Below are 26,431 nucleotides of genomic sequence, written 5' to 3' on the forward strand. Positions count from 1 at the left end.
TAACAAGAGCTTTATAAAGTTTATTTCTGCAGTGAAGCTAGTATTAAATAAATTATTTCCAAACACATTGGCTGCCATTGCACTGCCAATGTGGCAAAGATAGGATTTTAGGATTTGTGCAGCTCATAATCCAAATTTTGTAGCTCATAATCCAAATTCTACTTCACTGCCAAAGTCTTCATCTGCCCTCCACTGCATATAATCAGAGTCTGGGCACATTATTAACATGATTGGCGTACATAACATAATTTGAATTTTCTGGTTGAGACTAGTGCAGCACTTACAAACACCCTTGATGCTTGATATTTCAGGTAGCTGTTGACTGTGGATTTGAAATCAATAGATGTTTGGTTTCTTACTGCAAGGTTCACCAAAGGTAGTGTTTCCACCTGCCTCTTAATTAAATTTGATTCCTTGAGCAAGAGGCAAATCTTTGCTGTAATTAATTGTGCTGAAAGATAAAACAGAAAACTTAAAATATGCAGGTTTTAGAAAAAGCCCATCTAGACAAAACTAAATGTTTATCTAGCTCAACATAGTGTTTCTAGAATAATCAATCAGGTTAAAAGACATTTTGAGAGTTGAGAACATGGATTCAATTGGAAGTACATCAAGGCAGTGTCATAATACTGGAAAGAACCATTAATATGCAGGTTTGCTAAGGAAGTTTCTGTATTCATGACCACATATCATTTTATTTTTTTACATTTAAAAATAACTCAAGGTGACAAACATATCTAATACTCCTTCCTCCTGTTTCCCTCACAACAACCCTTTAAAGTGAGTTGGGTTCAGAGAAAGTGGCTGACCCAAAGTCACCCAGCCAGCTTTCATGCTTAAAGCGGTACTAGAATTCACACTCTACTAATTCTAAGCCCAGCACGTTAACCATTACACCAAACTCGCTCTTTTTAATTTTAATGTTTCTCTTTAATTCAGAACTGCTACATAGTATCTAATAGAGTTAACAATGGAAGTAAATAGAGCCTTGGTAGTACAGTGGTCTAAGGCACCCTGTTATTAAGCTAGTTATTAAGACCAGCTGCCTGCAATTACTGCAGGTTCGAATGTCGCCAAGGCTCAAGGTTGACTCAGCCTTCCATTCTTTCTAAAGTAGGTAAATTGAGGACCCAGTTGTGGGGGCAATAAGCTGACTTTGTATAAATATACAAAAGGATGAAGGCTATTGCTGAGCACATTGTAAGCCACCCTGAGTCTCCGGAGAAGGGCAGCATATAAATCAAATTAAAAAATATATATATCAAAATGGCAGGATGAACAGAATTAGAAGGAACATATAGGAATAGTTCTAACAATTCTGTATCCTACCATAGAACAAGTTACCGTAGGATCATCAGATTTCAATTAGTGAACCATTCTGTATCCTAAGGCTTCAGATTTGTTTAATTAAAGAAAATGAATGAAGGAAATTCTGCATCAGATTAGAGGAAATATGCATAGATATTCCAAAACAGGAATATTTCAGGATAGAACATTCTGCACACCCTACTAGAAAGCACATGTGTATGTTGCTATCTCTTTTATGTCCAAAAACCAGTTATTGCCATCTTCCATATTCTAAATACCAGTTAAAGCTGCTTTCGCCATAAACAAGCAAAATTTTGTCAGCACAGCAGCAACCTTACTCTCACCTCAATAAGTGTTTGCCATGGTCTTTTAAAGATGACCTAGAAACATTTCAGCCACCTCACAAATAATATTATGCTTGACTCCCCTTAAAATCTCTTTGCAGTTTCCTCACAAAATCTCGCATGTCATCAGATATAAAACATAAAATCCTCTAAAATGCAGTTTTTAGTATATACATGTTTATATTTATTCTGAGTTCATATATACCATTACGTTTAAGGTCAAATTATTAAAATTCTTAGCAGAGTATGCTAGTCCCCTCTGCAAGAAAATTAGCTGAATAAGCATAGTTTGCTGCAAATCCTACATTTAGAACTACTGCATTGCCTTAAATGTGCCTCTAGAGGAGAGAGACACAAAAGGAGGTCAACCTTAAAATTTGAGGGACATGCTTAGTAGCCCAAAATAGTCAGGGTCCAAATGAGAACTAAATTTGATTTAATTCAGTTTTACAATTAAATGAAATGTCATCTAAATTAATTAAATGCATGTATTAAGATAATTTCTTGTGCACTTAATATTTTCTCCCTTCTTTCACCTTTTTTTTAAAACATTTTCTAAGGGGATTCTACATCCCAGCCCTTTTATGAGTTTCTCTTCCAAACTTTAGAGTGATTAGGAGAACATTTACACCAAGTATCATCAAGGTAGGCCTGGGAAATTACAAAAGTATCTGGATGAAATTATGGAAAAATAGTTTATGCGTACATAAACTCTTCAGATCTTACCAGGTAGATCGCCTCATATACTGCTTCCATGAATCACTACCAGATTCCCTTCCACCACCTGTGTGTTTATTACCTCCTAGAAGAGGAAAGAGAATAGAAATGGTATTTCTAAAACCAACCAAGCAGTGCTACTTTGCATTTCTAGGTCTCATAAAAATGACACATTTTCATAGCATGTTGAAGTCCCCTTCTGTGCATTGGGGGGATGGGGGGTAGGGGGCAATTCCGGTACTACCCTGGAGAAAAAAGCTTGGATTATTGGCAGAGGGGGGAACTCTGGTTCTCCAATTTCTGTGGGCTGGCTCCAAACACTCCATGCTGCAAATGTTTGGTGCCAAAATCCTGTTTGGATTTCAGACCAGACTTTTTTCAGAATCAGAAGGAGGCAGTTTGCAACCTTCCCTACTGGCTTTCCCACTGACTTTCTGAGGAAGCCACAAGGGAAGACTGCAAATGGTGATCCCATAATTGCGGGGTGCTTGACAACCTTTCATTGGGTTGCCCAATGAAATGGGCTGCCATGCACAATCACAATCACGTGACTGTGGAGACTCTGCAACAGCCTCTGCAACTTCAGGCATGTGTCTCGCCCTTTTGTATTTTTGGATGGTCACTAAACAAATGGTTGTTAAACAAGAACTATCCGTAATCTGCAAATTCTTCAGCACAGATCACTTTTAGAATAATTTTATCAGATGAAACAATACATTTTCCCAAACATTCCAGAGTGTGTTCTCCAATATACCTGACATCTATCCAAGTTAAACAATAGATTAAATATATACTGTATTTAGCCCAAATTCCAAACTAGTTCATTAAATCTCATGAGATGTCAGCATTCATATATGAGATCTTAAGAGATGGGGAACTGGGAGACACTTGCATCATCACATGAGGCCATGAAGTAGTATCCAATTCTTGAAAAAGTAATTGTTTCCAATCCTACTATCAAGGGAGAGAATTGAGTGCAGAAGTGTGAATTGCCTACAAAGAAATCCAAGTGCAGATCCCCATTAACACACCAACATATATTAGTTTGTTCAGTCATTACTTAACACACGCTCTGCAGAGATAATTTTGCATATGAAGCCAATGTATTTCTGACTTCAATGCAATTAGAGAACAGAATTATCCTGAAACATTTACAAGCACTTGTTCTATGTATAGGGTAACGAAGTTATGAAGATTTAGCTATATCTATACAACTTACCAAATGCACCTCCAATTTCAGCTCCGCTGGTGGGGATATTGACATTAACAATTCCACAATCTGACCCCTTGGGCCTAGGGAGAAAGAAAAAGATGCTTACTAAACGGTAATTAATATGAATTCCCTGGAAATTCTTAAACTTCAAGAGAATTATCAGGGATATGAATTTAGAATATTTCATCTGCACTTTTGAGGCACAGGCGGCCACATAAATTTCAGCAAAGCATTAGAAATCATTAATATAATAAGCCATAGGTGGCATTATATTTTGTTAAAATTGCATCATATTCATTCTGATATTTCTGAACTGTGTCAGCGAGATGGAAAACAAGTTGATACATGTTATTATCTTTGATAATAATAGCCAACTGGTCTTTTTAGTGGAAAAAGTCAGAGAATCACTGAATAGTCTTTCATAATAAATCCTTATATTGGTTTACAATCTAGATCCAATCTAACTTTGCGAAACCCTATAGTGAAAAATAAATTTCGTCAAATCAGAATACTATTTCTGGATTATATTAAAATGTTTTCCACGACAGAGCATCTCTGTCTATACAAATGTTTAAAATCTCTGTATTTTTAAAGTCACACGTGTGTATGTATATATGTGTGTATGTGTGTGTGTGTGTGTGCGCATAAACAGATACCACATACATTCTTATGTAACCTTCAAATTTTTATTTTCTTTCAGATCTGTTTATCACTTTTTAAACGTGTGTATTCATTTCTATGCTTGCTTGTTTGTCTTTTGGCTTTTTAAAATTAAAAAAAAAATAGAAATATACAATGTGTTCCAAAAGTCAGGCCCTATAGAACAATTTCTTTATTAATTAGTATTTATTTTCACCTCAATATTATTGTGCTTAGGAATGTACAAAGATCGTGAGTTAAAGAAGTGTTCCTTAACTTTGGCAACTTTAAGATTCATGGACTTCAACTCTCAGAATTCTGTGAAGTGCTCAGCAAGGTTGAGAAACACCACAAGAGAATAAAGGAAGCACTACTTACTTATTTGTTTAGAAAGTTTAGAAGAAAATAAAAACAATTCAAACATTACATTTATTTATACAATTAAGTTAGGTCTATGTTCTGTGGAGTCTGTCTATAAAACCTGACTTTGGATACACCATGTATATGAATAGTCTAAAAAGAGGAGAAATAAAAAGTAAATAAGTAAATTATGTCATATTTTAAGCAGATTCATATTTTCCCTCTTAAAGAAAAGGGAAAATTCATACCCTAGCCATCGGAATATTCTGCCCAAATCCTTAGTGAAGATGCTGCTGGACAAGCCTTGTTTCACACCATTGTTCCAACCAAAAACTTCTTCCTCTGTCTGGAAAGCAAAATAAATAAAAAACCTACATGAATTTAGCACTAAATATAACCACAAAACTAGGATGATAAATCAGAACTTCTAAAACTTTTAACTACCGTATTTTTCGAAGTATAAGATGCACCAGAGTATAAGGCGCACCTTAGTTTTTGGGGAGGAAACTAAGAAAAAAGCTGATTGGCGGGTGGATCGGCCTTCCGGAATACCCCCAATCAGCTGTTCGTTGGTTGGGAGCTCTGTGCCTTGCTTTCTTTTCTGCCTCTGAAAGCCTCTAAAAGAGAGCTTCAGAAAAAAATGCTTTTTTCCCCAAAGCTCTGTTTGGATCCTTTTTTTCTGAAGCTTCTTTCAGAGGCTTTTATTCTGAAGGAATATCTGTACTCTGTTCAATCTCCTTTCTTTGGTATTGGTATATAGATTAACCTCTTCCGATCTGTTGGTTATTGTCATTCTTCAGATTTGTTAGCATACTTTGGTTAGAACCTTTACCGATTCTTCTTTTGTTGCTTGCCATAATATTTTAGATAAAAGCCTTTCAGAGGCTTTTTTTCTGAAGCTTCATTTCTGAGGCTTTTTTTCTGAAGCTTCTTTCAGCCTCTGAAATCTCCATTTGCGAAGCTGGGCAGGGCTACATTTGAGTATAAGATGCACCCAGATTTTCACCCTCTTTTTGGGGGGGGAAAGGTGCATCTTATACTCTGAAAAATACGGTATGTGCAAGGCCTAGTAAAGTCACAAAAAGACTGAAGTGTGCTTCAAACTATTAAGCAAGCAGGATGTTATGATGAAATACTCATTTTTCCAGTGTTCATTGTACTCCTCATATTGGTCCCAGATCAGGGAGGCCTTATCATAGCACTGATCTTTCAATGTACCCTGTACAATGTCTTTGGATCATCCCACAGGGCTGCCAGCAACAATTCCCAAGCACTTGAGATATTTACTGTACATCCAACACAGGAGAGAAACTCATGCAACTGCAATACTGTAACTTCCAATGCTATTATTGTAGTTGTTTCGATTTCAAGTTGCTATAACCTTGCTAGCATCTAACTGAAGAGCTGATTTACTTACCTTAAATTTGAGCACATAGAGAATAGGAGCAAATGTCTCTGTATGCACAATTGAAGAATTATGAGGAAGTTCAATCACAATGGTTGGTTCAACATAGTTTCCAGGACGCTCTATAACCTTAAATTTAAAAGAGAGTGAAAAATACCACAAGTTTCAGCCAAATCAATCTCTACATATGAAAATATCTACTGCATAAAATTCCATCAACAGCTGTGTTTGCAACATACAAACCATACCTAAAAGCAACAATACAACTGCAATTCTAAATATTGGTTTGTCAGAAATATGTAAGTGTAACTTGAGTCTTCAGAAAGTCAGAAAAGTCATCTTCATTTAACTGCTCATATCAAAGAGACGATTTCCCTTTCTTTGGAAGTAGCTTCTTAAAGAGACAACTGGCAATAGCAATAGCACTTAGACTTGGATACTGCTTCACAGTGCTTTATAGCCCTCTCTAAGCGGTTTACAGAGTCAGCATATTGCCCCCAACAATCTGGGAACTCATTTTACCCACCTTAGAAGGCTGGAAGGCTGAGTCAACCTTGAGCCGGTGAGACTCGAACTGCTAAACTGCAAGCTCCAGCAGTTAGCAGAAGTAGCCTGCAGTACTGCATTCTAACCACTATGTTACCACAGCAACAACCCTACTCATCCAGACAAGGACAATATAGGATAGATTACCAATTATCAATAGGAAACCCTATGACAGTGATGCCAAAAGCAGGGAAAGCGCAGGGGGGCACATGCGCGTGTGCCCACACCCATAATGCAGTGCCCCCGCGTGCCCTGCCCCATGCGCATGCACCCCCCGCCCGCACCCCGCTTTGGGCATAGCAGGCCTCCCTGAAGCCTCCAGAAGTTGGAAACAGCCCGTTTTTGGACTTCCAGTAGGGCTGTTTTTCGCCCTCCCCAGGCTCCGGAAGCTTCCCTGGAGCCTGGGGAGGGTAAAAACAGCTTCCCCCGGCCCTCCGGAGACTGGAAACGGGGTAAGTGAGCGGCGACCGGGCCAGGGACCGGTTCGGGGGTGTGGCCAGCCAATGTTATTACCAGTTCTCTGAACTACTACAAATTTTTACTACCGGTTCTTGTGAACCAGTGCGAACCGGGAGCAACCCACCGATTCTTCGACATCACTGTTTTTAAGTTTTATTTTATAAGTGTAAATGAGAATAATCACCTTCCCACCACAGACAACAGAACCACCTTGCTGTTTGGCTACTTCCACTGCATCAAGGAACATCTTAACTGCTTGCTTTGTATGAAGAGGACCATATAAGGTGTTTGCTGCAATTAAAAAAAAATGTCAAAGTGAAATCCAAATAAAACGTATAAGAATATAATGACAAATCCATTATATTTATTTAAAAAGCTCATGGCTACATCTGGAATTGCTTGAAACAACTTTGTTGTATACATGGTTATTCATGTATATAATTCATTAGTACATGATACATCAGGGCCTGATTATAAACAAAGGAAAGAGTTCTCTGAAGTGGCCTGAACACAACACTAAAAGTAGTTAGATTTTAACCAAGAACTATCACAGTCTACTTCCATTAATAAAATGAAACTCTTACCATCCCATGGATCTCCAATACGGACTTGAGCATATGCCTTCATGAGTTTTTCCACCACTTCATCATGGATGCTTTCATGCAAAAACTAAGCAGAAAGTCATGGATATTATTGGCAATAACAGCACAACTTCAACATCCTATGGAAAACTATGGTATCTTCTGAAGATCTTCCAGATTTTTCTAGAGCAGAGGTCTTCAAACTTGGCAGCTTAAAGACTTGTGGACTTCAACTCCCAGAATTCTCCAGCCAGCTATGCTATGCTGGCTGGAGAATTCTGGGAGTTGAAGTCCACAAGTCTTAAAGCTGCCAAGTTTGAAGACCTCTGTTCTAGATTCTAACTTTTGTAAAGCTATGACAAGTAACTTTTCTCCACTTTTATGTGCCTGAGTGTACTTAAGCATTTTATTTTCAATTTGATATTTGGCAACTCAGGATAGAATTGGAAGGACATTTGAGAAGAAGCAGTAAAAGATATCACATTACTCCTTATACCTTTTCAAACTGGGGGTTGAAGTTATACAAACTTTGTCTTATTTTGTTCTAAACTGAACAGAAAATAGGACAGGAAGTAAAAAAACCCAAAATATCTCCATGGGAAAATATTACAGTATATTTGCCGGGGTCAGAAGCAGTAGTATGCACAAATTCGTAATTACTATCAAGATTATGCAGAAAATATGAAGAGAATGAGTAAGAGATCTGTCTATATATATATTATCTGTCTGTCCACTTATCTATCAGTCCATCAATCCAGATATCAAAATACACAAAGATATTATTTACCAATCTCCTAGAAGTTGTGCACCTCTGGCCTGCTGTACCCACAGCTGCAAAGAGGGCAGATGGGATGACCAGGTTGAGATCTGCATCTTCAAATACTGCAAGGAACAGAAGCAGAACATGATGGTCCAGTGCAAAATATAAGCAAAATAAATACCAACTACAAGGAATTAAGCAACAACTACTGGTGAAAGTCAGTCAACAATTTTTATTCTAAATATATCAGACACATTTATAGCCAAAACAAAACATCTGCAAAGATCAGTGAGATAGACTTTATCAAACAAACTTTGTTTTGATTCAAGGAAGTCTTCTAGCTCCATAAAGAGTTGGAAAGAATAACTTTTTTTCCCTTTGATGATGAGAAAAATACAACAGGATTTCCAAAGCAGAAAGTTCTTAAAATTAGCAGCAGCAGCAGCAGAATGGAATTTTTAAAATTCCATGCATAATTCCTATTGCCACCAGAACATTAAAGTTTTCAGTATAGTTCAGTATGGTACCTTCCACTTATAGTAATATCAGATTCTGAAAATCTCAGCCCTTGGTTCCCATAACTCATTTAATCCAGAGACTAAATCCAGGGTTTTTCCTTATCTACAGGGCCAATACAATCAAGCCATTTAGTCACAACCCCATTTAATCCACTCTTCTGTTCCAGAAGACAGTGCATGGTTCAATGGGGAATTCATGAATTCTGGCAGTCAGAAAAGGGATACTGTTATCACCACTGATTCAGCCAACTTGTACTCTGACTTTCTCCTATGACTTTTTCCTATGACACAGAAAAAATACGGGACTCAAAATGCCAGCAAGACCATCTGATGAAGCCAGTTTTAGCTTCATCCCACTTTATCCTTGCAAGGGAGGGGAGACGAGAAACATAAAGCACACTTAGGGCAGCAGGCAATCCCGGGGCAGGGGGGAGGGGGTGGAGTTGAGAACAATGAGCTTTGAGAAGGGGTTTTACTCAAAACTCAAGAAACTGGATAAATCAACTTGGTGGGTCAGAATAGATTTGCAGGCCAGCAATACCATGATTGCTAAGGGAAAGTAGCAAGTTTCGGGCAGTCATTAGAGGCATTAACTGTCTTCTGCTGTATAAACCAAAGTGAAGATGAAAAAGAGAAAAAGGGCAGCTGATGACTAGAAATAAAGGGCACTTTGTGAATTATTATCTACCCACCTTATGCAGTGAGATTAGTAGATTATTGAATTGTGGACTGGAAGAAAGTATAACCAAATAATGAAGCAGAAAAAAAAAGTAGAGACAGTGAGAGTTGCCAGGAAAAAATAATATGCATATAATTCAAAAAGCAAACTCAAGCATTAATAGTCCATTAGCAAAACATTTTTTGCATTTTAATCAACTATTCAAATGGACCATTAAAAAGCCTATATCTGGCCAATGTACAGTATTAGTTTCTGTACATATTCAATGAGCCAAGAATTAGTAAACACTACTATCCGATTTAAATGGAAATATTAATTACCAATAATAGCGTTGTTTCCACCAAGCTCCAACAGACATCGTCCTATTAAAATAAACAGTAAATCATATTAATCTAGCCATTAACTAGCATTTATGCTAGCCCACCTTCCATCATCTCATCATAATTTTATTAAAAAAATGTGAATCCAAGAAATGAAAATGTTTAACAAAACATATACAATTGTTTAGTTTACATAACCAAAAAATACTCATTTTTGCTAGCCACTTATGAACAAATAGTGCATGTTAACATTTCATCTAGGTTTAATGTTTTATGTTTTGCTCTAATTCTCAGCCATGGCAAAAATTAAAGTTTAAACAGTTTAAAAGAAGATTTTGAACATGTTTCTTGACAGAGTCTTTGGTACAGAAACTGGGAGAATATTGGCACAAATGGCAAGTATTGAAAGGATCCATTCTTCATAAATACAGACAGACAGACAGATCTTCCATACATTTTTCATACAAACTGCTCTGAGAAATTTTCTTTTGCTAAGTACGTAGCTCTTATGCTACTATTTGTAGCATAAACTCTAAGCTGCTTATCTTACTAATAATCAGAATAATTAGATTAATGCCTGCATAGGGAGGAACTGTAGCTTTCACTCTTACAATATTCTTTCAGACCCATTACATTAACCCAGTTTTGTGAAAACTCTTTTGTTTTTATTGTTTCGTTTGAAGTAAGGGTACTATATTTGCAACCTATTTTGTTATTTGAGTCTCAGTGGTAACATGTAACACACAGGAGTTGCCAAAGAGCAGTATATGCTATCGCTGTGTGCCTTCGGGCATGTACAATCTACCACGTATTAAGAAAGAGTTGTTTAAGATTCAATAAATCCATACTTTCTCACTACAGTGTATCCAAGTGTATCTTGGCAAGCACTCCCTGCTGGAAGGTACCTTACCTTTCCTCTTCTTCTAATCCACTGGAGAGAGTGACTTTAAAAATAACTCCTCTATTCTCCATTGAGAAAAGGAACAGGAGTTTCTAGACAGGAGGCAGTGGAAAACATGGCTGCCATATTTCACCAATGGTCAATATATGGCAGGAAATAGGAATGAGAGAGTTTGAGGGGACAGGAAAAATGTCCCATAAGGCACTTGTGGGCTTACTATCTTTTCTTGGTAAGGAAACTCAAATCTCTCCAAGAATGTTGAATTCAATGGTAATAGAAACAATGACTTTGAACAATAAGCCAATACCACAATTTGTTAATACATCTGCAAATTAACTTGAAGCTGGTCATTTCTCTTTCATGCATCTATAGCCATTAAAAGAAATTGAGAAAAGTTTTGTAATATTATACTTACCAAATCTCTCCTGGACTGTCAAAGCTACCTGCTTGCCCACATTGGTGCTGCCAGTGAAGGAAAGCAGATCAATGCGCTCATCTTTTGCCATTGCTGTGCTACACAAGACAATACAGGAATATTTTCAGATAGAGTGGTAATAGAAAAAGTAGAGCTAGAAAGCAGTTCTTGTTAATTACCATTAAGATCTATTGCAATAACAATGGAATAGCTGATAATGTTCTATTACACTCTCCATATCATTTTGCTCCTTCATGATAAATGAAAATTCTTTCAAAAATGTTGATATTTATACAGCATGAATAGAATGGCAAATGCTTTAGTGTTCTGCTCTATATGGATCTATATGGATGTTATGCATAGGAAGGAAGTCCTACATTTGGTAAATAGAATGAGGAGCAGTGGTGGGTTTAATTTTTTTTACTACCGGTTCTGTGGGTGTGGCTTGGTAGGCGTGGCATGGATTGGTGGGCGTGGCAGGGAAGGATACTGTAAAATCTCCATTCCCTCCCCAATCCAGGGGAAGGTGACAGAAAAATCCCCATTTCTTCCCAATCAGCTGGGACTTGACTTGGGAGGCAGAGCCAGTCAGAATTTTTACTACTGGTTCTCTGAACTATTCAAAATTTCTGCTACCGGTTCTCCAGAACTGGTCAGAAGCTGCTGAAACCCACCTCTGATGAGGAGACAACTACGGAAAGAAAAAAATGGAACTCTATTCATTCTCCCCAAACCTTTTCAGTAAGGCTGTGCAGCAGGTCCAGTTTCAAAAAGAGCCTTGGTAGTACAGTGGTCTAAGACACCCTGTTATTAAGCTGGTTATTAAGACCAGCTGCCTGCAATTACTGCAGGTTCGAATCTCGCCAAGGCTCAAGGTTGACTCAGCCTTCCATCCTTTCTAAGGTAGGTAAATTGAGGACCCAGTTGTGGGGGCAATAAGCTGACTTTGTATAAATATACAAAAGGATGAAGGCTATTGCTGAGCACATTGTAAGCCGCCCTGAGTCTCCGGAGAAGGGCGGCATATAAATCAAATTTAAAAAAAAAAAAAGTTCTTTTGTAGTGTCCTGGACTGTAAATTTTCTAGGTTCCCACCTTTAATTCCATACAACTTGTAATTAAAATGCTCACACTGTACTAACCAGATTTTATTTTCCAAACTAATTTTTAAAAATAACACAGTAGAAAGGCTTATATACTTCTATGTACTATATTGATTCCTATAAATAGAAAGACAATCTGTATTTTACAATTCTCAACAACAAAGGCATGTCTTAATTTCTTCACTGTTGTCTCAAAATTTCAAAAAAATATTTCAGCTTCAAGACAATGTCACATAAATGAATGATCCACCAAAGTTTCAGAAGAGCAAACAATCCATTTTATCCGTTATAAAATCGTATTGATGGAGAAACAATTTGTCAATTCAGATTCATTTTCTTTTCAGTACAACTACTTTTTCTAATCATTCTACCAGTGGCAGCACATTTAAACTGCAATTCTATGCCTGGAATTGGACCAATCTATGTCCACTGAAAATTGTTATTTTCTTATATAACAGTGATTTAAGTGGTACTCTATATAACAATCCCCTTTCTTAAATTCAGCCAACAGTATGGAAGAAAGATGGAGCTAAATGTCCCACTCAGTAGGGTTGGTTAAACTTCATTGTCCCCAGTACTTTCCTGAAGAGTTGTCTTCGCAGCTCTGCAACTTATTTATTTAGAGAATTTATATGGCCACCCACTTACTTTCAGTGACTCTAGGAGGCTTATAGACAATTGAGCAATTGCTCAATAGGGACAGTGGAGTAGTTGCTTAATAGGGAAGAGGCAATCTGGATATTTGGGGACAAATTATTCTACAGAAGGAATCTGTAGCCATCACCTTTTCTGTGATGGATACACTTGTGAGATTTCAGATACAGAAGCTGAGAGTAAGGAAAAGGAGATGGATGTTTTTAAGGAATGATGTTAGCATTCCTCTACACATGCATCAACGTAAGCACATAATCATGAAAAAGCATCAATACTTTATCTGGGGCATTAAAACAAATACATTGTACTTAGTCAGAAACAGTAGGCAAAAGGTAAGCCAAAACTATAGAAAAGAAGTATAAGAACCATCAAATAACAGAGTAGAGATAATTAGTAAATTGGGAAGGGGAAATTCAGAGAGTGATTGATCGCTAAAGACGAGAAATTACTCCTGAGATTCTGGGGATTGGGAATTAATTTATGTAGTCCAATTGTAAAAAAAGGGAATTGGATTTGCACCAGGTACTTACAACCCCAGTCAGTCATTGTGTGACTTTTAATATTCTGGCCATTGCCTACCTCTCTCTTCCCTCTTCATCCCTTCTACAAGAAATATATTTTTCTAAAAATACTGCTATGACACCACAAATATTGAAAGTGGCATCCTTAAGTTTCAGAAATACAACAGTTATACTCTAGAAAGCTCTGATAAATGGATGAGGCCCACAATGGAGAAGTGACACTGGACTCAGGCTTGCATCTTTCTGTCATTTAAAAAAAAAACTTTCCCAATGAGAAGAGCTTCTTTAGACCAGTTCTGAATCAGATTCAACATATTTCAGGTTTGGGGAATAGAACTGAAAACCTCTAAGCCTGTCCAGAACTTCCCAACTTCTGAAGGTTCTACAGAAGCTGAAAAAAAGGCAAGAGAGAAGATCTGACGTTAACTTTTTTTCTTTCAGGTCAGAATCATATCTCCAACCTTGGACTACAAATCCAATGGACTATGGATCATGAGATCGAGAACTACAGAATTATGCACCCTTAGAAACAAACCAAAAATAACATGATTTTGGTAGTACTGCAAATTGTCTACATAATATTAAAAATGTTGTACCTACCCAATATCTGCTCCACCACAAGCCAGAGAGCAAATAGCACCAGGCAGCTTGTTCTTCTCTAGGACTTGTGCAATTATTCTGGTAATCAAATAAGACATTCATTAATGGTACAATCTTTCCAATGTGGAAAATAAAATAAGTTTGGATAGACATCAAATAAGATTTCACTTTTGACAATTTCATCTTGCAAGCATATCTAGATGTTGTTGAATACAATTCCTTTTCATGGAAGAGAGAAGTGTTGCTTATTGAAGTGGCCCACTTCAATAAGTGGGCTTCAGCGGCCTGTCGTCCTTCTCTACCCTGACCTCCTGAGCTCTGGAGATCTTCAAAAGGTAAGTGAGCAATATGGTGACTTAGGTGGGGAGGAACATGTGGAACCCAATGGGCTGGCAAAGCAGGCCCAGAGTCTGCAGGGACCCAGCAGGGAAGCATGGGGTGGAGGAACAGGCAGAGTGTCAGTCATAAGGGCAAATGACTGCTGGTGTGTGTGTGTGTGTGTGTGTGTGTGTGTGTGTGTGTGTGCTGTAGCAGTCTAAACTTTGAAACCGGATTGTAAGTAGCTTTGGGAGGGAAGCTGTCGTAATTTTGAACAGTTGCTAAGTGACCATTCGTAAGTGGATGACTACCTCTACTTTCCACATCACCTCACTGTAGAGGTTTTAAATCTGGAATGCCTTCATGTATGCATGCATACCATTGGATGTCCAGGCAGCCAACTCAGAAAAAGGGCAAAAAGGTAAAATAACAAACAACAAGCTTCTTGAAGCAATGCAGAAGACAAAACAAAATTGAAACTGCATGCAAATTGTATCAATAAAGGAAAGAAACTCACTTCGTAACAGCCACACTGGTGAGGGATGTTGTGGGTGCACCTTTCCTTTAGAAGGAAGGAGGAGGGAAGATAAATATTCTTAGACATAGGAATAATCCAAATTAAAATGAATAATATATGGTATTTTTAAGACATATGGTTACATTTATTAAGCACAGAAAACTACAGAAGAATGGGATAATTACCAGTATAAAAAGTTTTTTTCCTAAAAACCAAACCTACTGAAATCATAAAGAGATTTCTATATGTCCTTATCTAAGTTTTAAACAGCCAATTCCAAGTCTAAGAATGCACCTCAGAAACCCACAGCAGGCAATGCAATTGAGAGTTGTGCTAAAGGGTTTGACAGAAAAGCAGTTTCAGAAAAATTAACACATCATAATCTGAGTCATAGCAAAAGAAAAATTAATCACATGATTATCCTTTATCTCATACAATCTACTAAAGAGTTCCTCCAGACTCCACCTGTTATTGTTCTTATTTTTAGAATTATCTTCATATGAATAACGCTATTTTAACAACTTATTTGGCCATTTGTTTCTAAAATCGATTAGCTACTCCCGTGCAGGAATTGTCAGGCTGACATACAATAAAAAGAAAAAACCCTCACCATGTGGTTGCTATTCAAGTATGTTTGTTCCCACTCTTACAGCATTTACTTTTTCAACTCAATTACTTGAGCACAGATGCTGTTCACAAACTGCATTTAAACTATCATATTTCACAGCTTGGTAGCAGCGTAAATTGGGGTGGCTTTGTGCATTCACCAACCTGACACAAAGCGTGAGGATGGTTTGCTTGCTCTATTAACAAAGACCCAAACCGCAACACCTCATGTATGGCAGGCATAGAAAGCTATTTTTAAACCTGAGCTGCCTAATGATCAAGACTTATCTAGAGACAAGGTGGGTGATTTGTGGCATGCCAGTTATCTTGGCAGCATATACGACAGGAGCTACACTATGCTAGCTTGAAGGGAAGACAGGTTCCTTACCATGTCATATAGAGAAACAAAGAAACAACAGGACATGTTTACTGCAGTATTAACTCAGTAAGTAAAGGATCGCTGACTTTTATCACTCCCTTTTAAAGAAATGCCATCTAATATATATTAATATCTAATTTGTTAACTAGAATATGAATGCTGTAAATGAGATAAAAATATCAACTTATTTCCTGAAGACATACAGTTGTTTTGTACAACTAGTAGTTGCAATATCCTATGTTTTTGTACCATTTACAAATGGCACATAACCACAAGAGCCTTGGTAGCACAGTGGACTAATGCACTGTTATTAACATCTGCTGCTTGCAATTACTGCAAGTTCAAATCCCACCAGGCTCAAGGTTGACTCAGCCTTCCATCCTTTCAAAGGTAGGTAAAATGAGGACCCAGATTGTGGGGGCAATAAGCTGACTTTGTATAAATATACAAAAGAATGAAGGCTATTGCTTAATGCACTGTAAGCCACCCTGAGTCTCCGGAGAAGGGCAGCATATAAATTAAAGCAAAATATATATACAGGTGGTCCTTGACGTACTATCAGCGGTTTTAACTACCCTTGGAAGTTATGACGGATCGTAAACGGTGCTTTATGGTTTATCTTAAATCAATCATCGGGCATCATAAAATGGTGCCCCTCCCCCACATCATCTGATTGTGATCTGTTTGGCCTCCTATTTGCACTTATGACTGATTCCCAAGTGTCCCACAATCACACGATCACCATTTTGCAACCTTCTCTGCTGCCTTCCCCAGAAAGCCAATAGGGAAGCTGTCAGGGAAAGTTGCAAGCTGCTCCTACCAAAGGATTTCCCTTCCCCAGAAATCTTTCACTGGACTGCAAAAACAAAACTCGTTTTTCTTCATTTCTCCAGCCAAACTCAGGAATTGCCTTCTGTGCACAGAGAGAAGAGGGATTCCCATGCAGGCTTGGAGAAACGCAGCAGGGATTGCAAAGACCCAAACTTCATTTTTCTAGCCAAATGCTGGCGTTCCGTTCCACGCATGGATGGGAGCTGCCTGCCCTCCTTCAGCAGGCAGCATCTTCCTTCCATCTGTTTAGCGACCAGCACTATCATTTAGGGACTACAACTGGGAGAACTGGGATTGAGGTTGTTGAGCAAAGCAGTCAGACGGGTGTCTCACTTAACAATCGCTTTACTCAGTGACCAAGATTCCAGTCCCAATTGTGGTTGTAAACAGAGGACTCCCTATAAAGCATCAATCTGGCAATGCAGTGCTTTGCTTGAAAGAAGAAAACTGGCCTTCTAAGTATATTTTTGTACTCTTGACTACCTCCAGGTTGTGGAGTACAGACAATATGTTCACTTGCTGAATAGTCCCTAGATTAGAGAACCTGCCTTATCCAGAATAGTGCAAACACACTTGAGGTAAAACTGGGCTTTGAATGTGAATTCAAATGTGAATTCGGCATCTGTATACATTGCCATTCAGCTGTGTACGGCAGTTGTACTTTCTCTTGTGATGCTTAAATATTACTTGATTGAGAGTATTAATCCCATTTTGAGCCCAAATTATCTCCTCTGCCACCAATAAATCTTCCCAGCTCTTTTTAAATTGAGTCTTTCTACAGCACCTATTTGTCATAAGGCCAGGAATCAAATTTTAATTTCCTTCCCCATAGGAACAGCCTTTAGTGCTAAAAATCTAACCAAATTCCAGAGGAAGGAAAGGCTTACCCTTCATCATGAAGGGTTGTTGCTTACTAAATTGGTTTTATATCATTTTGAATTTTTGTTCTTTTCATTGTAGTCTATGTGCACGAACATTTTTATAATGTGTAAAGTATGGAGGCTGCCACCGAAAACACTAATCTGGAAACTGGGAAAAAATGCCTTACCACAGGCAGACATTGCCACAGATGAGAGCAATTGCATTGTTCCAGCCATAAACCGCAACTGGAAAATTAAAGGCTGTGATGATGCCAACTAATCCCAAAGGGTTCCATTGTTCTATTAAGGCATGTCCAGGTCCTGAAAGCAAAAACAGCAGTTTTGTTTGGAAAGCACAGGCTTTTCTTTCTTTTTTTACTTATCTATCCCATTGTCCCAGGAGATCAGGCATATATATAAAAAGTATCCACACTTATTGTTACAACAACTCTTCTATTGTTAGGGGGATTTACTAAAATCGGCCCTAGATCAAGCAGCAAGTTTATCTAAGTTAGCAATCATAGAGAAATAACCCGAGGATCAAACATTCCAAAGAAAGGCTCAAATCAATAGGCAGGCCAAATGCATGTGAATTTAAAATATGGTTTTCAGACATGGCACTACAACTTTCTGTGACAGTTCCATTCTCAAGGTTGAACTTTCTTCCCAAATAAACATACGGGTAATCCTCAAGTTATGACCATTGTTCATGACTCTTTAAAATTACAACAGCACCGAACAAAGGGACTTGTGACTGGTCCCCAAATTTCCAGCTGTTGCAGCACCGCAGCAGACACATAAACAAAATTCGAGTGCTTGGCAACCAGCTTGCACTTACTGGTTGTAGCATCCCACAATCAATCTGCGACCCTCCCTGCCAGCTTCCCACAAGCAAAATCAACAGGAAAAATGGCAAGAAAGGGCACAAGTCTCTTGAATAAGTCTCTTCCACTCTAGGCTTTGTCCACTTGTATGCATTGCGCCTTCCTTTCCTTCTTCACTCACATGCACCCCACAGCCTCTTTCCTTAGCTTTCCTGGCATTGCAGACATGCACCTTGCTCCCTCTTTTTCTGGTCTCCCTGTACTTACACACACCCCACACCCTCTTTCCACAGCCTACCTGTAATCACACACAACCTACATTACTTTTCTCTATCCCTCTTGCACCTGCACTCAGTGTCGCACACATCTGCACCTGAGCCGAGCCTCCACACTTCCCTGGAACAGCCCCACTCTTTAAGTGGGACTCTATCACTTCCTGCTTAATGACCCATGCATCTGGGATTACGACTACAGGAGTTACTAAGTGATGCAGTCACACATCCCATTTTATTCATCCAAGATCAGTCCCAATTGCAGTTGTAACTCAAAGATTACAAGCATAGATATATACAACCTCACTGAAGATTTTCACTGGTACAACAGTGATTTTTCTTCCTTGTTTTCCCTCTCTCTCTCTGGAGCAGATCGGTGGAGAGGGATGAATATTTATATAGAGGTAGAAACTATTGTGTCATTTGTATTTCCTACAGACTGGAGAAAATCCATAAATTATATATTTGACCAAGTTTATGCAAAGGTGATATAATGTCTGATTGGGATAAGAAAATATTTGGGCTTTTCCAGAAGAATAGAAACCTAAAATATTACCTATGTCCAAAATCATTCATCATTCTATTACTGAGATTTTCTACATCAAATTACTTTAATCCAGAAAAAATTCTTATGCAGGCAAAAATGCAGGCTTACTTTCTGAAGGCAGCATGGGTCCACCAAACATCCGAGATAAACCAACAGCATAATCACAGATATCTACATATTCCTGGACTTCACCAACACCTTCAACAAAGATCTTCCCCATTTCTAATGATACCTAAAGGCATTAAAGGAAAACATTAATCACATGGAACATGAATAATTACAGTTTCCTTAGATCCTCCTTACAGAATAGAATACCTTACAGGAAGAAATATGTCTTTTTCTATTTATATAATTACATTATGTATGCAACCAATCAACTGCTCATGCTGCTGTGATTGACAGGTGTAAATGAAAATACTAATGTAATGGAATTGTCTGGATTCATCTAATGAGTCTAATCTATGAACACCCAGTTCTTGTGCTCTGTAATGCTGAATTCGAGGATAAACTAAAACACAAGAAGTACTGATGCAAGAATAGCATTTTTGTTGTTGTTGGACAAAACACAGGCACCCAATGCCTTTTTTATCACCTTGTCCTATGAGTCAAGAAGACCGAAACGTTTTTAAAAACCCTGTTGTTTGCATTGGTTAATAGCAGGGGTGAAATTCTCCCGGTTCGGACCGGATCGCCCGATCTGGTAGTGATGGAGGCGAGTGATTCAGAGAACCGGTAGCAAAAATCCCTGCCCCCCCCCCATTGCCCACCTGAGCCGCGCAATCATCAGAGGCTTTTTTTTTTATTTTTAAAAGCATTTTTTCTACAACCTCTTTGGCCGAAAAAATGCTTTTAAAAGTTTTTTAAAAAGCCTCTGATGATCGCGCAGCTCAGCTGGGATCATCAGAGGCTTTTAAAAGCATTTTTTCTACAACCTCTTCAGCTGAAGAGGTTATAGAAAAAATGTTTTTAAAAGGAAAAATAGCCTCTGCCAATCAGGCAAGTCAGCTGGGATCGTCAGAGGCTTTAAAAGCATTTTTTTTAATTAAAAAAAAAAGTTGGCCACGCCCACTCAGTCATATTACCCCACACCACCAAGCCACGCCCACAGAACCGGTAGTAACAAATTTTACATTTCACCACTGGTTAATAGGTAGATTGGTAATGAATGCTGACAGCTAGCTGCTACTCAACCAACAATAGAAATCTGGAATCATTAATTTTTTGGAGGAAAAAGTCCAATTATCCCAGATGAAATGATATGCTTAATTTACTTTAAATTCCTATTTTTACATTTTTATTCTCTCATAGTAACCAATTTAGGAAGTTTACTGGAATATTTCAAGCTGTTTTGTTCGGAACGCAAAAACATGCCTCCTTTTTGTGTATATTTCTAGCACTTACTGTCTTCAACTTTAATCAATGCTTGCTAAAAGAAATCAAGTTTGTTGTCATATCAGCATAAGGGCATCTGTCAGTGTTTAGAAATCTAATTGATTAAATTAGCAACGCACTCCAGAAGCAACACAACAGGAATTATTGTCTGCATTTCTTTTTACTAATTTAGGGATTATATCAATTCGATGGCAAAACTTACCAAATTTCCCAAAACTTTGATTTTGTCTCTTAAGGCATCTCCTATCTGTCTCACTATTTCTCCTCGTTTAGGTGCAGGAATCTATAAAAAGAAAAATTATTTGCTTAAGTCCTTTAGAATCCTGCATACTTTGCCTAACTCATACAATGTATATTTCTGGACATAAAATTGTGGTGTTTTTTTTTTAAACCACTATGAATAGTGAACAAAGCCTACACCGGATTGGTAATACCAGCAAAACTATAGAAATTGCTACAGTGAAAATTAAAATATTCAATGACATAAATCAGGAAAAATGAAAAAATCCTGTCCGGTCTATTTACACATTTTACCATTTTTACCATTAAAGGTAGTCCTCAATTTACAGCCATTTGTTTAACAACAGTTTAAAGTTATAACGCCTCTAAAAAAAGTGACTCACAACCAGTCTTTAAAGTTACAACCATTGTGCACACACACACATAGTTGCATGATTGCAATTCAGGTGCTTGGCAAGTAGCTTGCATTTACAATGGTTGAGCATCTTGAAGTCACATAACTTCAATTTGCAACCTTCCCAGCTGGCTTCTGCTAAGCAAAGTGAACTGGGGAAGTTGGATTCACTTAATTATCATATGATTCACTTATTAACCATGTGATTTGTATAATGACCGAGGTGATTCACTTAACAACCATGGAAAAAATGGTAATAAAATCAAATGTCACATGTCTACAAGTTTAATGCCTTTTTTTAGTAACTAAAATTCCGATCGGTTCCAACTGTGGTCACAAGGCAAGGACTATCTGTACACTTTTTGAAATAAATATAACAATAACAGTAGCACTTAGACTTATATACCACTTCACAGTGCTTTACAGCCCTCTCTAAGTGGTTTACAGAGTCAGCATATTGACCCCAACAATTTTACCGACCTTGGAAGGATGGAAAGCTGAGTCAACCTTGAGCCTGGTGAGATTTGAACTGCCAAACTGCAGGCAGCCGGCAGTCAACAGAAGTAGTCTGCAGTACTGCATTCTAACCACGGCACCACTTCAGCCCATATACTATTTTTAAATGCCTCAAAAACTTAGTCATCAAGTTACTTGAACCAGCAGAATGGAAGTTAACGAAGGTCATATTCCAACATTTATTTGGTTAATATATCATGCATTGTTTCAGTCGAAGGAAGTTCTACGAAATATACTTAAACTTACTCTCAAATGAACCTGAATGAATAGGATCAGATTTTAAAAGCACATAGGAAAAAACACTAGTTGATACTAGTGGCAAAAGAAATTCGAATTATTCCTCTTTCTATAGAAATTTGTGTTGGTTGACAGATTTCATATCGTGTACGATTTAGAAATATGAACATTTGAACAAGTTCTGAAAAAATACAGACTAGAGTCCCTATCAAAACCATCCTTAGCATTCAAGATGCGGCCACTTAATCTAATTTGAATATGATGCCATTAAGGATATGGTTAGTGTTTTTTATACTTGGGAACTTTGCTGGCTGGGGAATTCTGGGAGTTGAAGTTCACAAATTTTAAAAGTTGCCAAGTTTGAACACTGAATTAGAGCATTTCTAAATACATTTCAGGTAAAACTTCAAATTGTTGGTTTTAATTTTATTTATTTCAAAAATGTGTAAGGCACTTTCTAGGATAAATTTCTCCTGATGGGCTTAGGGGTCATACCCACTGAAAAATAATTTCTCCCCAGATAACAATTCAGGAAAATATACAGAAATTTAACTCACCTCTGCCCATATTTGCCAAGCTTCTTTAGCTTTCTTTATTGTTTCTTCATAATCTTCCAAATTTGCCTGAAATCAAGCAGTAAAAATGCTGCAATGGACATAGTGATAACACAAGACTCAGCTTCTCATAAGTCAATGGAGAATTGGAAACTAAACAGATGTGTTCATAAAGTCATCTGTAATCAAGTTCAGTTTGAGGATTTTATTGTTATTAAAACACCGATTAGCCCTATTTCTACAGAAAACCTCCATCCAGTAAGGGGAGGGGAGAGAAAAGGTAACCTATATTTTCTACTTGGTTTGCTTTTAACTAGTCTGCATTTCTTACCCATCTCATGAAGTTTCTTAACATTCCAGCCTTGAAATCTGCTTATTTTTCCCCTAATGATGCATTTTGCGTCCCTTTCTGGATCGGGATTCCTTACGCACAGTCACTCAGGCACTCGTCACTTCCCGCCTGGACTACTGCAATGCTCTCTACATGGGGCTCCCCTTGAGGAGTACCCGGAGGCTCCAACTGGTGCAGAATGCAGCCACGCGGGGGATTATGGGAGCGAGGGGTCGCTCCCATGTGACACCTCTTCTGCGTGAGCTGCATTGGCTTCCAGTGGTCTTCCGGGTGCGCTTCAAGGTGTTGGTTACCACCTTCAAAGCGCTCCATGGCATAGGACCTGGGTATTTGCGGGACCGCCTTCTGCCGCCGATAGCCTCCCACCGACCAGTACGCTCCCACAGAGAGGGACTCCTCAGGGTGCCGTTGGCCAGGCAATGTCAGCTGGCGACCCCCAGGGGGAGGGCCTTCTCTGTGGCAGCTCCCACCCTCTGGAACGATTTGCCCCCGGAGATAAGAAGGATATCGGATCTCCAGGTCTTTCGCCGTGCCCTGAAAACTCTTCTTTTCCAGCAAGCAGGGCTGGCGTGAACCCCGCCTCCTTTTTTAGTTTTTAATGGTTATTAATTGTTTAGTTTTAATCTGTTAATGGGTTTTAATTCGCATTGTTTTAATTCGGGCCAAAGTATATAATTCTTTTAATTAATTTTAAATTTTGTATTGTTATGTATTTTAGTTTTGGCTGTGCACCGCCCTGAGTCCACTAGGAGAAGGGCGGTATATAAATTGAATAAATAATAATAATAATAATAATTTTATTAAAGAGTCAAATATACAGTTAAAAAATCTTACCTGGCGAACTTTAGCTATGGGCTGATTATTTGCAGGACAGTATGTTGTCACAATCTAAAGGAAAAAAAAACATTTCAGTCCCATTTAGTAACCAACCCTATAATCATAAACCTCATGATCAAAAGCTGGCACAATTTGTGGCATTGGCTGGACCCATATCAATAGAGTGACTTTTATGCCGAGTCACACTGTAGAAACTGATAAATCAGAATGAGTTCGGGCAAAAGGCAAAAGTCCAGGAATCAATCCATGCAAGTAGTTGAATGCTAAATTCGGAAGAAAAAAAGATAACAGCAAGACATGTGGGTGATTTTCAAAGACCTGAAATGCAGAATTGCCTCTGTACTTCCATGGGAAAGCTCAGACCCAAAAGAAAAAATTGCAAGGAAGATAAGTTTCAGCCACATATTAATTGAAAAAGCATCAGCTTTAGGACAAGGCTGAGATGACAGCTGGAGGCAGCAGGCTTTCCTTCTCTAGAAGCTTTTAAACAGAAGGATTCTGTAATACATCCCACCCTGCAGATCCTGCACTGAGCAGGTAACTAAGAAGAATGCGATTGCTTCTAAGTTTTCATCAGTTCTGTGATAGTCATCCTGGTCATCTTTGGAATTTACTAATCAGCCACATGCCACCTATTATTTTAGTCTCAGTTGCTTGGCTGCAAAATGACAGTGCTTGTGCCTTGGAAATACAATTGCTACATTTCACAACAGCTTTGGCTACATCGATTAGGGTTTCCAGGATATGAAGCCCCAATACCTGTAGGTACCGAAGTGTGGCACTGGTCCATCTGACCATCACCATAAAGTCAAGTTATGCAGAAATATTATAACGAGGGTAAGTCAGAAAAGTACACGGTCTGCAATGTTTTAGGTCTGATGGAAGTCACAAAAGAGGGAAGGAGCCAAAAGAAGCTGCAGGATTGAAAGACACTCATTCTCTTTCTGAGCCGAGATAAAAAGAATGAAGAAACCGGGACTCGTCTCTTTCTGCCAATTCCAATATGGGCTGCTGCAACCTGAATTCTGAGACGTGGATACGTTACTTAAAATGCAAAGGAAAAAAACCCACGACAAATTCAAAACCTCAGACGCGATGCACGTCTCAAAGAACTGGAGAAACAACTTCAAAAAGCGCCCGCAGGACATTCCTCCTTCGGTTTTTACGGCTGTCCGTCAAACTGGCTCCCACCCCGCCTTGCAAGCCTACCTCTCCTCTTCCTCCCCAGGAGCCATTGTAAACTCCCTCGTTTTCTTCTCGAAGCCCCAATTCTTTCAGCCACGCGTACTGGGCTTGGTTGATCAGCAAGGTCGACATGAAAGCGGCCGGTCTATTGCAAGAAGCGGGGAAGGAGACGCTCTTCCTTAGCAGAGCACGCCTGGCGAGCACCGAAAGTCCAATTTGCAGCAGCATAGCGAGAAAAGGGCCGTGGCACCTTTAAATCACCCATAGGCCAAAGAGGCGTCCGTCAAGAGCCCACCCCCAAACGCAGAGCCCGGATTGGCGAAGGCAAAACGCTCAGTCCTCCGTTGCCTGACGGACCAATTAAGTCACGCCTCCATCTACCGTCGACTCGGCGCATCCTCTCTGCACGTTGGGGCGCCCCTTAAAGGCCCTGCCTTGGAGGTCATCTAGTCCAACCCCCCTGCTCACGCAGGAGACCTATACAAGGGATTCGAACCGCCGACCTTTGTGATCGACAAGCTCAGTGTCTTAGCCACTGAGCCATCTAGGGAGCCGCCTTGGAGGAGTTCAAGGCAATTAGCAACAGTTACATCACGAGAAATAATAAAACACTTTATTTTCGGTTTGCAACAGAAATATCAAATCGTTTTTAATAGCTTGGCATGCGTTGGAAAGGAGTTTAGCGTGCAAAAATCAAAATGCCTCTAGTGGGTAGCAAAAGATATGCTGTTTGCTGATAGCCCGGCCCCAGCAGATCACTTGGCCAGGATAAACCCACAGTAACAGTAAAATGGCAATACTCGTCATTAATCCATACTTTTTTGTATTGTAGAGTATACTATGGAAGCAGGAACCAAAGGATGTACTGCTCTAAAACCTATTTCACTAGTTGGGAGTAGACTTCTAATGAAGCTACCAGACCCGATTTCTAAATATAACAGTTTATTCTCTTTTATTAAATAAACTCAGTACAAATATTCCCCTACACAATTTAAATTAGTTACTAGTCTTATCTTTCTTTGTTGTAACTATCAGCAAGCACTAACTAGAAAGGGATGTCTGATTTGCATTATCAATTAAATAGTATGCCTGCCTCTTGAGCCATTCTCTTGCTTAATTTCACTAACATGGTTAGACATGGTTTTATTCCTTGAAGGATCATTTACTTCCAAGATTAAACATGCAAGTTGAACTCTATGAGAATCAGGTAATGGCATCAACTTGAACAGATTTTGATTTTAGAGATTTTTCTGACAATATTTATTTATTTAGCATATGGCAAATACATGGACTTACAGTGGTTCAAATATTAATGTCCGGCCCACCCAGCCATTCAATGACAAGGTGGTCTTATGTCGAAAAAAATTAGACATTGGGCCAGTGTAAACTCTTGATGGACATTCAGACACAATGTTGCAAGATGCCATTTAATGTCCCAGTATTGTTTAAATTAACGAACCCCCAAAAGAAAAGTATCAGGATCAGAACCTAACATAATCTCACAGAAAAATCACAAGGCCTTTTTCA

General features: G+C 38.6%; 1 protein-coding gene across 1 annotated transcript; it reads right to left on the reverse strand.

Moving 5' to 3' along the window:
* On the reverse strand, positions 1–25,336 carry ALDH7A1 (aldehyde dehydrogenase 7 family member A1). The gene is made up of 18 exons (XM_034409983.3): positions 24,929–25,336; positions 23,717–23,770; positions 22,534–22,599; positions 20,792–20,872; positions 19,306–19,429; positions 17,743–17,875; positions 14,879–14,923; positions 14,044–14,121; positions 11,166–11,263; positions 9,850–9,891; positions 8,360–8,454; positions 7,576–7,660; positions 7,176–7,282; positions 5,999–6,115; positions 4,830–4,927; positions 3,589–3,662; positions 2,379–2,454; positions 1–451 (listed from the first exon to the last, which is right to left on the reverse strand). The coding sequence occupies exons 1-18, from the start codon at positions 25,130–25,132 to the stop codon at positions 397–399; spliced, it is 1,632 nt and encodes a 543-aa protein (XP_034265874.2). The 5' UTR covers positions 25,133–25,336; the 3' UTR covers positions 1–396.
* Between the last annotated feature and the right edge of the window lie 1,095 nt (positions 25,337–26,431).

Source organism: Pantherophis guttatus, chromosome 2, assembly GCF_059756535.1.
Source record: "Pantherophis guttatus breed Tessera chromosome 2, ASM5975653v1, whole genome shotgun sequence".
In the NCBI taxonomy this organism is placed as follows: Eukaryota; Metazoa; Chordata; class Lepidosauria; order Squamata; family Colubridae; genus Pantherophis; species Pantherophis guttatus.